The following is a 13,034-nucleotide window of genomic DNA, read 5'->3' as shown; positions in this document are numbered from 1 at the left end:
GGTGGGGTTGGGGATGGGGAGTAAAGCCAAAGCTAAAAAGGGGGCAGACAAACAGCATTTCCTATTTCATGACATCATGCCCACCGACTAAGGATTACATCTTCCACTCATCTTTAAATAGAATTCTCCAGAAGCTTATGAAAATCCCAGGTGAAATTGATTGAAAAATAAGTTCTTTCATTTTCTCTGGCTCTCTATATGCTCACAAATATGTCACACAAGCAAATATGTGTGTATATAATGACATTAATACTAGTAAAATATTTTTTAGCTTTTTCGGGTTTCCAAGCAAGTAAAAGAAAACAAAAATTCATTCTTATATGCTTTTGGAGTGATAGTAAATGAAGGTGGTGGGAGAAAAATCCCAATTATTACTTTGAACATGGGAAAAACCAACACAAATTAACTTTATTTCTGAAAAGCCTACTTATTTTATTTTTATTTCAAAAAAAGGTATGCTGTAGACATCTATGATTGCGATCATAATAAAACAAATATAAAATTTTAATTTTTTGGTAATCTACATTCATGATAATCTATATTCTTTTAAGCAAGGAATGTAGTATTGTTTAAAAATTCACAAAGAATTTGTGACAATATGCTTTACTGACAGTATACAGTGTGCTAGTTGATTGATTAGATTTATAAAATGCAAATAAATTTTCTTTGGTGAATTTTATTTAAAAAATTGAAGAAGGGAAATACAGGCCAATAACAAGCAAACATGATAAATCAGTAAAAAACAACTTGAAAATTTCTTATGGGAATAAAGTCACCCAATAACTTTTGCTTTATGATTGAAAACTGGTCACATAACTGAAGGTATCTAGACAAAAGTCTAGAAAATGAAAAGTGATGTGGAAATTGGTTGAATCAACCCATTATTGTTTGTTTCTTTTAAAATTACATTTAAGTAATACACATTTGTAACGCACAGAAACATAACATATATTTACCTGTATGCCTAGCAATATGGTTAGTTGTTTATCAAAATGGCAGCTCAAACTTCTGTGTGTTTAAAAAGTTTGTTATGTAGGTCTTACTTAAACAGTATTTGGAAGTGGGTAAGCAACAACAAATGGATGATTAGCATTAAAGCAATTTAAATGCCTCTTTCAGAATATTATAGCAACGTATGAAACTGCTTCTACTTACCCACTTATCAAGAGAAGAGATTCTGTGAAACAAACTCAAAGAATGTAAAGGGAGAATGAGGAAAAGTAGAAAATTCATGATGGAAGTTGAAGGTCTTAAGATTAAAGACCTTGTACTCTGTTTAGCAGAAGTTCCCCCCCACCCCCTTTCTCTTTCTTTTTTAGGTTTTTCTCAGAAGAGACAGCTAGATCAGAAACAGAAAAGGAACATTTCCTAAGGTCTCTAAGGAGAGAAAAAGCTAGCAAAGAGTTATTTCTAAAGATTCTCAGTAACCTATTATAAAAGGAGGGGAGAAGACTTCATTAAATAATTTCAAACAGTCTGTGGGCAGGATAGCCGGTGACATTTTGGTGATTGAACTTGGATTACTTGGGGCTTTGGAATGAATTCTTAATGTTCTAGAAAAATAGGCTGGAGGGCTAGCTTGAATACCATTGTTAGTCATCGGTTACATTGCTTTGTGTCTAATTATTATTTCTTTAATCTTTGCCCTTGAGTTTATTTCCTTTATTATCTTCTCTGGGTATCAGTTTTCATTTAACTGCCATATTAAACAAGACGTTCTTAGTCTGTGGACTTTGGGGTTTGATTCACCAGCTTTCACATTTATTTGTTTAATGCAATAGAACTCCACTTCTATCTGAAGGCAGGCTGCTAATGCTTCAAAAGGAAGTCCAAGCTAGTAAAAAGAAAAGAAAAAAAAATTACCCCATTTTTATTTTATTCTAAATTATTTTTTGTTAACCTTCACCCAAGGATACCTTTTCCATTGATTTTTAGAAAGAATGGAAGGGAGGGTGGGAGGGAAAGAGAGAGAAACATCAATGTGAGAGAGACATATTCACTGGTTGCTTCCCACACATGGACCCTGGGCTGGGGATTGAACTGGCAACCTAGGAGATACTCGCCCTCAATTGGGAATCAAACCTGAAATCCTCTTGTCTGGGATGACCCTCTAACCACTGAACACACCAGCCAGGGCTCACCCATATTTAAAATCAAGCTTGATCCCTGAAACCACATCTTGGAGATGGCATTCTATTTTGTGCCATGTGAGAATTATTTTTGAAGTATCACTTCCTTTTAATACACAGGATCATAAAATTCAGCTAAAGTATCAACATTCCTGTCTTGATGGCTAGCTGGAACATTTCTCCAGACCAACAAGTACAGAATGTTCTTTTTGGCCTAAAACATTGAAGTAGTTAAGGTAAAAAATAAATTACCTGGTTCAGTGATTCTCAATCCTCAATGCTCATTAGAATTCCTTGGGAAAAGCTTTTTAAAAATTACAGATCTCAGTTCCCCTGCCCTAACCAACTACAATAAAACAGGGAGTGGGACCCTACCATTGTTTGTTTTTAAAAAGCTCCCTAAGTGATTCTAGTTCAGAGCTAAGGTCTGACCATCCATCTAGAATCTAGATTAGGGGTGTCGAACTCAATCAGAGAAGGGGCCAAAATCTAAAATCCAGCCTAAATCGCGGGGGCCGAATGGTTTACTGAACAGTCATAAACTGTCATTGTGATGGAAACGCAGCGGAGTGCAGTGATGACAGCGCGGTGCGGGCCACATTGCAAGGCCTGGCGGGACGGATTTGGCCCGCGGGCCTTGTGTTTGACACATGTGATCTAGATGCTAGATAGTTGAAGGCCAAACAATTAAACACAAATAAATAAATCTCTGTTGAGTGTTTTAATTGGAGGCACAATGATTGGTGCTTCATTGTCATTTGTTCTAAAGCCACCAATGCACTTGGTTGCTGGTAGCTTTAAACGCAAAAAATGCAGTTAAGCCCTTGACAGTCCATTCTCAACTCTGCAGGTCTCAACACCCTGCAATCCTGTTTCAATCTCAAAGTCTTTTCTTTTTCCATACTTCAGCTCCTTGCTGTTTTTGTCTTGTTATATCTGAACCTCCTTCTCTACTGGGGGGAAATGCTCCTTATCTTTTTTTAAAAAAAATTAATTTCTTTAGCAGTGTTTCCCAAACTTCTCTCATGATGAGAATCACCTGGTGGAGTTGTTAAAATACAGATTCCTGAATCTCAACTAAGAAGTATACAGGAATCTGTATCCCAACCAAGAAGTGCTAAACTAGAGTTTTTGGGAACATATAGGTAAAATTGTATACTTAACTAGTGCTCTAAGCTTAAGTATACAATTTTACCTATATGTTCCCAAAAATTCTAGTTTAGCCCTTCTTAATTGAGATTCAGGAATATGTATTTTAACAACTCTACCAGGTGATTCTCATCATGAGAGAAGTTTGGGAAACACTGGATTAAGGTATCACATATTTGTCCTCAACCCCCCATTCCAATCCCCCACCGCCCCCATTCATGTCCCCACCTCCCTATTGTCCTTTGCTCTTTATCTTTCAATAGCCAGCTTGCTCTGTGACATCGGACTAATAATAATATAATTATTTTATATAGTACTGATTTGTGTAAATTCAAATCACTTGAATAATGTGACTTGAACATGTCACATTACCAGCAATAAGTGCATAGTTAATAATACCTCTCTAACTGGTGTGCCATGGCAGGCACTGTGCCATAAGAATTTTTTAAAACATGAAATACCTGACTATTTGGTCAGGGGTACTGACCTATTTTCTCTTAGACTGTCAAATAAAAAAACTGACAACAGCCAACACAATAGCCATCCAGTGAAAATGAATAAAAATTACACCTATTTTTTGGTCAAATTGCACAATATGTATATATTTTTTGATATTGCATAGAATTTTAGTAATTAGCTTATGCATGCCATGAGATGAAAATCACTGTTCTACCCATTGCTGCTTGGTTACTCTAATAGCAATAATTACATAGGTACATAACCACAGAAGGAAGCACTTAATTTAGGTTTAAGAGTTATTTCACACAGACATTTGAATTGTGTTCTTAACAGTTTGCTTTTATTCCAACTCCTTGGCTCTTTTTTTAGGAATATCTTTATTCCAACTCCTTGAATCATTTTAAGGAAGGCCACAGTGTATAATTGTTTTGTTTTGTTTTGTTTTGTTTAAAACAGGACTCTAAACAAATTAGAGACATTTAAAATAGTAGGACATCTATATATTTTTTTTTGACATGTAGAGTTTCTGCATATCAATTTTGGTTACAGGATGTGTTTTCAGATAGGAAGTAAGAGGATGTGAATTCTGTTTTTCTTCTTCCTCCTTTTGGCTTGGAAGCCACAGGAAGCCAGCTTGCTAACTCCCTGATACCTGATATTTCCCCGACTAAAAAGACTCTCAGATGATGATCAGCATTTTCTCAAGGCAGAAGTTGTGTGTTCTCTTCCGAAAGACACCGATGTCCCTTAAAAGGGTCCAGAGTATTTCCTGCAAAACTGCTTCCGTCAGGAGAGCACCTATTAGAGCTATTATCAAAAAGGCCAAGGAAGAAATAAATGCATTTTTTTCTGCAGCAGAAAAAACAAACCCGCCCCAAAACAGGCAAAGCACTTGAATGTCAGCAAGATTAGAAATGAGGAGGGAAAAGCAAATAACTTTTTAAATGAAAATTTGATTTTAAAAAGTGAAAGATTATCCTTTACCTCTCTACTTTGTTTTCTCACTTCTTTCTCATTGCTGGAATTTTGTGAAATACACAGAAGCAGTTGTGTTAACGTACTGAATTTGCTTTTAAAAAAATTAGGAAGATGATTTGTTTGGGTGATTTGTCATGGAATCAATATTTATGCAGATTGCAATCTATATCTAGTCACAAACAGAAGGGTTACTTTTCCTAGGACAATTTCGGAATCTCCCCAGGTGGGAAAAAAAATTCAGCAATCGACAAACGACTCAACTTTCAGGCAAGGGCCCATACCATCCAGCTAATTCCATGCCGGTGTGAACTGTTCCTTCTCCCTCAAGTCTTTATGGATCATGATCCCAGATTCTCTTATCAAACTCCATCTGGCTGAGCTGCAGGCAATACCCAGGCTGGGTGCTGACTGAGGGCCACCACTGGAGGGCGTCTGGACGCTTCCAAACAGCTCCAAAGCCCAGGAAATCCTCAACTTCCCAGCCTGAAAGAGCAGGACAAGACACAACGTTAGATTTGATTGTGTTGGGCTAACCAGTAAAGGGGAGAACAGGTAAGTTTGGGAGCAAAACTACGGTGCTCCCTTTCTTGGGATCAGCCTTTCCCCACGGAGGCAGAAAACTCCCTAGCGAGCGAGAAAACATGATCCCAGGCAGACTGAGCCCGCGGAGCCCCGCGAGAGAGGAAGAGCCTTCAGGGTTTGCAGCCCCGCTGAGCCCGGCGCCTGGCTGGCTTCCCGGGCGCGGGGGGACCGGGGCGCGCGCCGCCCGGGGCGCCCAGGCGGCCTCGCTGTCAAGCGATCGCGCCCCCGGGGCCACAGGGCTGCAACCTGCTCTGGAAGTCCAGCAACGCGAGGCCTTTTCCAATAACAAGGCACCTTAGGTTCCCTCCCGAAAAGATTTTATTCAAAACCATGTATCCTTTGGGGAGTGGGGAGCGAACCCACCCCGGGGTTGAAATGGAAAATGTGGAACGTATTTCTGATGGACTCTCCAGCTGCACTCATTGGCTCCCTGCGGCACGGTCCCACTGAATGGCAATCACTCTGCATACTCTGGGATTTTCTTGATTTTTTTTTTTTAAGAGTGTTTTCAGGAAAGTCATGCTTCCTGCTCACGAACCTTTAAGATCCCTTGTAGGAAGCGGGGAATTGGAAGGCACAGGGGAGATGCTCAGCTTCCCAGAGAGCCCGGGCCATAGGTGGCTGGGAAGACCAGGGCAGAGATTTACAAGAACCGCTATTTACCCAGGCTTTCTGCCAGCGGGTTCCTGTCCTCCGAGGGGTCCCCGGGAGACACATGCCGGCTCTCCTGGAACCGATTCCTTTGTAAAAGAAATACCCCCAATCTCAGGTAAAACATGTCACATCATTCATTCCTCAGCGCGGACGGTATTCAGCACCCAAAGGGTTACGCGCGGCCGCTGGGCTAGGGTGGGGAGGAGGGCGCCCGGCACTCCCAGTAATTCAATTAGTCAGGAGGAAGGTGGGGCCGGGAGGGGGCGGGAGGCAAGGGGAAGGGAGGGGATCAGGAAAACGCCTCTTTCTCTGGGAGCAGCCAATCCGGTGGGCGAAAAGAAAGAGAAGAAGAAGAAAAAAACCCCACAAAAACCCCAACCCTGGATCTGTAAGCAAACAGCAGGCTGTTCCTTGACTGGTTGCACCACGCACCTACCTTCCCAAGTTCCCTGCACGGGGGAGAAGGGGAGGGTGTGAGGGGAGCAGCCCCCCGGACCCGGGCCGCGGCTGCAGCGGCTGTGGCGGGCGCTGGCCGGCGGCGCCTCCCCCTGCTCGGTCCGAGCTCGCCCCGCGCCCGGCGCCCGGCGCCCAGCGCCCCCCGCGCCCCCCGCGCCCCCCGCGCCCCGCGCTCCCCGTGCCGCCTCCTTCCCGGGCGGCTGCTGGGTCGCGGCTGCTGTCGGCTTTACACGCAGGTCATTAACAAGGGGCGTGCCCGAGCAGATTTTTCCCATAAAGCATCCCCCTCGGATCCCCCCCCCCCTTTTTTTTTTCCTTCTCTCTTTTGCAAAACTGACTTTTACCCCTTCCCACTTCTCGCCAGCCGTTTCCATCCTTCCCGGGCTGCCGGGGCTGCCGCCGCCGCCGCCGCCGCCGCCGCCGCCGCACTCAAGTTTATTTCCCCGCCCGGTGCGGGGTGAGCATTCGGCTGGCGGTTTGCACCTCTCCTGGCTGCTGCGCCCACGGCGGGGAAGACGAGCAGCTGCGGGAGGATCGGAGAGGTTTTCTGATGTAGTCATCGGGAGGTGCCGCTCGCTCGTGCGCTCCCCCCGCCCCCCCCCCACGCCCTCCCTTTCACACTGATTGATGCGTCTCTACAAGTTGCTGCCGGGCTTGGGGCCGAACCCGTCGGAGACGCAGGGACACTTCTGAGCAGCTCACTCGGGGCTCGGGGCGCTGCGTCCCGAGGGGGCTCCTTCCTGCGCCCGGAAGGAAGGCGATCGGAGACTGACATCAGCCCGTCCCGGAGCTGGAGGGATTCGTTGGAAAGTGATTGTTTCCCCTCCCGCTCCTGCAGCCGAGCGGCTGGGGTGGCGTCGTCCTGAGGGCGCGGGCATCCCAGCTCCGCCCGCCCGGCTGGCTGGTGACCTCTGCTCTCCCTTCACCTCGGAGCACCCACACCCGCCGAGAGAAGCAGCGCGGGGAACCCCGAGGCCAGCGCCCGCGGGGCCGCCGCCGCCGCCGCAGTCCGCCTCCGCCGGGGACCTGCTGGAGGACGCGGAGAGCCAAACTTTTTTTTTTTTTTGGAGGTTTACGAAGCAAGACCGCTCCTCCTCGCCGCCAGCTTCCTTGCCGCTTAACCCGTTCCAGGACGCCGGCGGGGCTGGGTTTGTGGCTGCTGGAGAGATCTCCACCCTTCCCAGCGCAGCGCACCGCCCCGAAACCGCAACACCTCCGACTCCTCCGCGATTGCTGGGGGCTGCCCAGCGAAGGCACCGAGGAGGCGGCCACCACCGGCGCGAAGCCCCCCGTCCGCACGGAGCTCTCTCTCCGTCTGCAGTTGCCCACCGGCCGCCGCCGAAGTAACTTGGAGGAACGAAGCCAAAGCGGGGCGCAGCGCGAGAGCCCCGGGCGGCGGGGACCTGAGCCTGGCCCGTGGGCCGGTGCATGTCTCCCCGCGGCTGCGGCGCGCAGCAGCCCCCGGTGACCGAGCAGCAGCCCCCGGTGACCGCGCAGCAGCCCCCGGTGACCGCGCAGCAGACCCCGGTGACCGAGCAGCAGCCCCCGGCGACCGTGCAGCGAGCGCCGCCGCCCGCCCCGACCCGCGCCGCCGCCGCCGCCGCCCGGCTTGGCGCGCACCTCCTGCTCCCGGGGTGACCGGCCGCCGCCGCCGCCCTAGACACAGCTTGGCACCCCGTTCCCCGCCCTCGCCGCCGCCGCCGCCGCCGCCGCCGCACACTCGCCTGCTTCTCTCCATCTTGTGATTTCTTTTTTTCCTTTTGAACCCTCCAGTGGGGGTGCGAGTTTGCATTCAGCCCCTCCGCGCCGCTGCCTCTCTTCTCCTCGCTCTCCCCCGCCCCCAGCTTGGTGTGTGCCTTTTCCTCTCCTCCTTCCTCTTCCATTTTATTTATTCCTATTTATTCGGCTTCCTGTTCTCTCTCTCGCTCTCGTGCTCTCCCTCCTTCCCTCCTTCTCTCCGGATCCCTGCTCTCTCTCCCCCCGCCCCCTCTCTCTCCTCTCTCTCTCCCCCCCGGAGCGGCGCGTCCGGCGCTCCGCCGCTGGCCGGGCGCGATGCCGCACGTGGAGATGTTGACGCTCCTGTTTCTGCTGCTCTGGATGTGTGTGCGCAGCCAGGACCCGGGCTCCAAGGCCGTCGCCGACCGCTACGCCGTCTACTGGAACAGCAGCAACCCCAGGTAAGGCAAGAGGGGGCGAAGAGTCAGGGCTGCCTGGGCCTCGGGGCCCTGCGGAGGGAGCCGCGGCGGCGGCAGCAGGGACCGGCGAGCAGCGGCCCCGGCAGCGCGCTGCTGGCTTCGGGGCGCCGGCGGGAAGCGCTCCGGTTTCGGGGCGCCGGCAGGAAGCGCCTCCGTTGCGCCTCCCTTTGTTAAACCACCGCGGAGAGAGAGGCCCGGCGCCCCTGGGAGTCCCGGGTCCACCCCGACCGGCTGCCTCTGCGGAGAGAGCGAGGAGACTCGGAAAAGGCGGGAGCCCGGGAAGCCGGACTTCCCCCGCTGACCCGCCGGGCAGGGTGGCCAGCATCCCGGTCCCGGCGCGGGGCTGGGTCTCGGGCAGTCCTGGGGCGCGCCTCCGCCAGCTCCGGCCTGCAGCGTGGGTGCGCAGGGATGGCAGGGAGACCCGCCAAATACCCCCAAAGTTGTTATGTTTTCTTTAAAAAAAAATTTTTCTTTTCTTTTCTTGGTGCTTTCAAAAAGCGCACGGGGCTGGGGGAAGTGAGGGGGGGCAGGGAAGCGGAAGCTTTAGGTTATTTTCCTCTTTTAACTGCAAGGAAATGATCCAGCCCCTGGGTCAGCCCGGGCCCGGCGGGCGCTCTTGGCAGTGGCGAAGATTCTCCCACCTCCTCCACCCCTGGGTGGGCTCAAGGTGCCAGAAAGTTTGATCTAATGCCGGGTTACATCATGTGTGCAGGGCGAGCTGCTGGAGTTGGCAGAGCAGGGAGGTGGGAGCGCTTCGTCCCCTGCCATGGCAGGGTGCAGCCGGGGGAGCAGGCGCGGTCCCCGAAGCCCACCGTGTCCGCCAGAGGCTGGAGGTGGGCACCCGGGGCTGCCCGAGCGCGGCTGCTGGACGGTGACCACCAGCGGACACCCCTTGTTCATGGACACTGAGTGTGGAGTTGGACCCCCCCCCCTGCGCCCCCCCAAATCCAGAACAGCTCCGCTCAGCGCCCCACTTTCTCCCAGGCCTGTGGGCAGCAGTCTGCCCCCCTGGGTCCAAATTGCTCTGCTTCTCTGGGACCCAGGCCAGCTTCTAGCTGCGGGCTGGCTTCGGTGCCCGCCCAGGAGGGACATAACACTATTCCCCAAATCTCGGCTTTCCCCACCCTGGGCTGGAGTGAAAGTTGCAAGGACAGTGGCGGGATTCCGAGAGCAGAGTTGATGGCTGCTGTGCGCCCAGCTCGCCTGGGGAGAGGAGTGTGGAGCGCGCTCCCAGTGCCTCCTGCCTCCCAGTGGACCTCTCCGTGGTCCTCCCGCCTTCCTGCTTCTGCAGGCATGGGAGGGATTTCCCGCTTAATGTCATCTCAAGTGAAGATAGGGGCAGATTCCCCCAATGGCGGCCCACCGGTTGCCAAAAGGAGAAAGAGTACCCCCCCACCGCCCGCCTGCCCTGCTACTCTAGGAAAGATAGTCACACTCAGGTAGTCCAAGCTCTCATTGCTTGCCTGGCAGAATTGGGAACTGGAGACATCCCTGAAAGTTTGGTTTAAGAAAAAAAGAAAAAAGAAAAAAAAAGTCTTGTGGAGGTGGGTGGTGGGATGGGAAGCTATTTCTTTGACATGCCACTTACCACTATTAGAAAAAGAGAAAAAGAAGCCATCCTGCCAGAGGAAATGCCTTTTATTAAAGCTGACAAGACAAATAGATCAAGCTTTGCAGTTGTGATGGTGTTAAAAGCAAGCCTCATTATGCTGGTTGGTTTGCTTCCCCTTTGGGCTTTATTAGACAGCATATACAAAACGGAGGAATTTATATTTGTAAACTTTTAGTGCCTTATTAAGTAAAATGACAGTGGCATTGTGTAGTTGAATTTGGGGCATTTTGCTCTTGGTTGTCCTTCCTTTCCCATGCCAAACTTCATAGCGTGCTCTCTTTCTCACTAATTTATTTGGGTACTTGGATGTTCTGGTCATCTGGGTTAAAACAGAATCAGTGGATAGATACCCCTCTACCCTTACTTCTTAACCTGTCAAACTAATCTGAGTTAGCGTGAGGACATTTTATCTTAGGTTATCTCTGTTTTATGCTTTTGATACTGTTGTTTGGTCACATTGATTTTTGTCACAGGTCATGTTTTTAACAGCTATGCTCTGGATGCCATGGTATCTTTGAACCAGCCCAGACAAAGTTAATCAGTAGAATTTTTAAGGTCCAAGAATATGCTCCAGTCAGTATTCTAATTTGAGGTTTGTGGAAATGCCTTTCTATTTGATCATTATCACTTTGATAATGTTCAAAAGAAAGAATGACAGACCTCCTTTCCCAAGAGATTCAGTCCCAACTTTAGTATTCTTAGGGGTTTATGGATTTATTTAAACTTCCTATATTATTGCACTAAAATTTACTTTAGAAATAACATAATTTTATAAATCTGAGTGGCAGATTTGTCTCTAATGTGTTAAATAAGACGGTGCTTTTTTGATGCATTAAAAAAAGTCAGCTTGGATGTAGTTTAAAAGAAACTAAATGCAAAGTAAGTAATTCAGGGGAAAAAAGAGTTTATCACAAGATAGTGACACAGGATTTTAGAAAATTGCACCATTTTACTGACTTCTATAAATTCTGTGTTTTACATTTCCCTTTCATATATCTTATCATTACCAAGGTAATCTAGTCATGCTTTTTGGTTTTGCATAAACCCTATCTTTTAAGATTTTGCTAAACTAATAACATAATCAAAAGACTTCAGCCTTTTGGAAAAAAGTAGAAAACTTTAATTGCAACTTAAATGGATTCTTAATATTTTTCTCTTAAAGACTTAAAGTTCAGTGGACACATTAAGCTGCTATGATACCATGCAAGTGAAATAAATATATTTTAGCATATGCCAATCAACTTCAATTTAAAATTATGTTTAGATAAAATTAGAATTAAGTATCACATCTTGATCACAGGGTCTAAATAGTTTATATTATAACTTGTGTAGGCGTAGGAATTTATTTGCTACATTGTGTTTCATTACTGACTCCATTGATACCATAAGTATCCATTCATTTATTATAGGTTCACAGATGATAAAATATTAAACATATTTGCTGTCAGATAGTTTTGCTGTCAGAATCTATCTTCCCTGGTATTCACTTCTGTGAAGCGGATGCTCAATTTTCAAATGCTGATAACTTTCTAGTTGCCAGTACTTATTGGGCGGTGGTCCAAACTAATTTCATGTGTTGAATTGGCACAAATTTCTGAAGTAGCAACTGAAAACTATCAGTCTGAGTAGAAATGCATGGTAATATTTGCCTAAGTGCATATTTCATATTTAAAAAATTTGAAAACCTGTATGAATTTTACCCAAGTAGTGAGAGTAATAGAATGATCTTGTTAAGACACGTTATTCTGAATTCTGAACTGGCCTGTTACTCAGTAACTTGGAGTAATGAAAATCCAAATCAAGGAGAATATAACTATTTGTCCTTGATTTGTTTAAGAATGTAAAAAGCTTTTAAATAACTTTTTAAAAGACTCTTAGTAATAAAACTTTATTGACTCCTTAGTAGCTACTCTTATAAAGATACAATTGACTCAATATTAAGAACATCCTACTTAATTTGAGTGAAGGACACTATAAACCGTTTGTTGCTTCTAATGAAAATATTCTTTTACATAGTGTGTGTATATGGAAAAGTTCTTGGATTCTTTTGACCAGTTGCCAAATTGATGCTAGGATAATTAAAGATGCCTCCCACTGTTTAGTGTTAATGGATGGAATAAAGGCAAATACAACCAGCACACTTTAAGAATACTGATTCTTCTCACTTAGTGCTTTGCTTTTGTTCGGGGTTGAGCATCACCCATTTAAAATGTTATTCTCTCACAAGAAAACATACCTCTGTAATTCATTTGGGATTTACTAAAATTTTAATCTAATCATATGTTTTCTTTGGGCTTTTCAGTTCTTGCAGAGACTTGTAGATTAAATATTTAATGTGAACATAGCAGGTAATTGACAACATTTAGTTTTGTTAACATGTAATCTTGAAGTTGTGAAAGTGATTTAAATTCCAGGTCAACACTCCCAAATCTTCTAGCCTGTAGGTCATATGTATGAGGCTAACTAGAGAGAAGTAATTTTTTCTAAAGATGATTCCTGAGTATTTTTCCTCTTTCAAAATTTTATGTTTTATTTTTCAAAATCTGACCCATCAGTGTTTTAATGCCAGCAAGGTGCCTTTTCCACTGACAAGTAAGTGAAATCAGTTTGGTTTAACTCTAAAAACTGGTTCTGAGGAAAGGTGGGAAATTAATTTTTGTTTTGAATAAGTTTTATTTCCAGACTTGTAAAGTATTTAACTTTATTTTTGAAAGTCTCGGAGTTTTAAATAATATTGTTTAAAAAAAGTTCTTCAAATAAAAGGCATTACTTAAAATTTCTTTATTGATTCTGAGCTTTGATGTATATCAGTTTAGTAGA

General features: G+C 46.3%; 1 protein-coding gene across 4 annotated transcripts in view; it reads left to right on the top strand.

The window, feature by feature from the left end:
* The first annotated feature begins 8,293 nt into the window (after positions 1-8,293).
* EFNA5 (ephrin A5) overlaps positions 8,294-13,034 on the top strand; it is a 275,330-nt gene continuing 270,589 nt past the window's right edge. For all 4 annotated transcript variants that reach the window (XM_036411254.2, XM_036411255.2, XM_036411258.2 and 1 more), the window contains exons 1-2: positions 8,294-8,381; positions 8,417-8,584. In XM_036411254.2, coding sequence (XP_036267147.1) covers positions 8,460-8,584 — 125 coding nt within the window. In that variant the 5' untranslated portion in view covers positions 8,294-8,381; positions 8,417-8,459. The remainder of the gene's footprint in view (positions 8,382-8,416; positions 8,585-13,034) is intronic.

Source organism: Pipistrellus kuhlii, unplaced genomic scaffold (assembly GCF_014108245.1).
Source record: "Pipistrellus kuhlii isolate mPipKuh1 unplaced genomic scaffold, mPipKuh1.p scaffold_m20_p_4, whole genome shotgun sequence".
In the NCBI taxonomy this organism is placed as follows: Eukaryota; Metazoa; Chordata; class Mammalia; order Chiroptera; family Vespertilionidae; genus Pipistrellus; species Pipistrellus kuhlii.
Note: the sequence above shows the minus strand (reverse complement) of the source record. Positions and strands in the feature narration are given on the sequence as shown.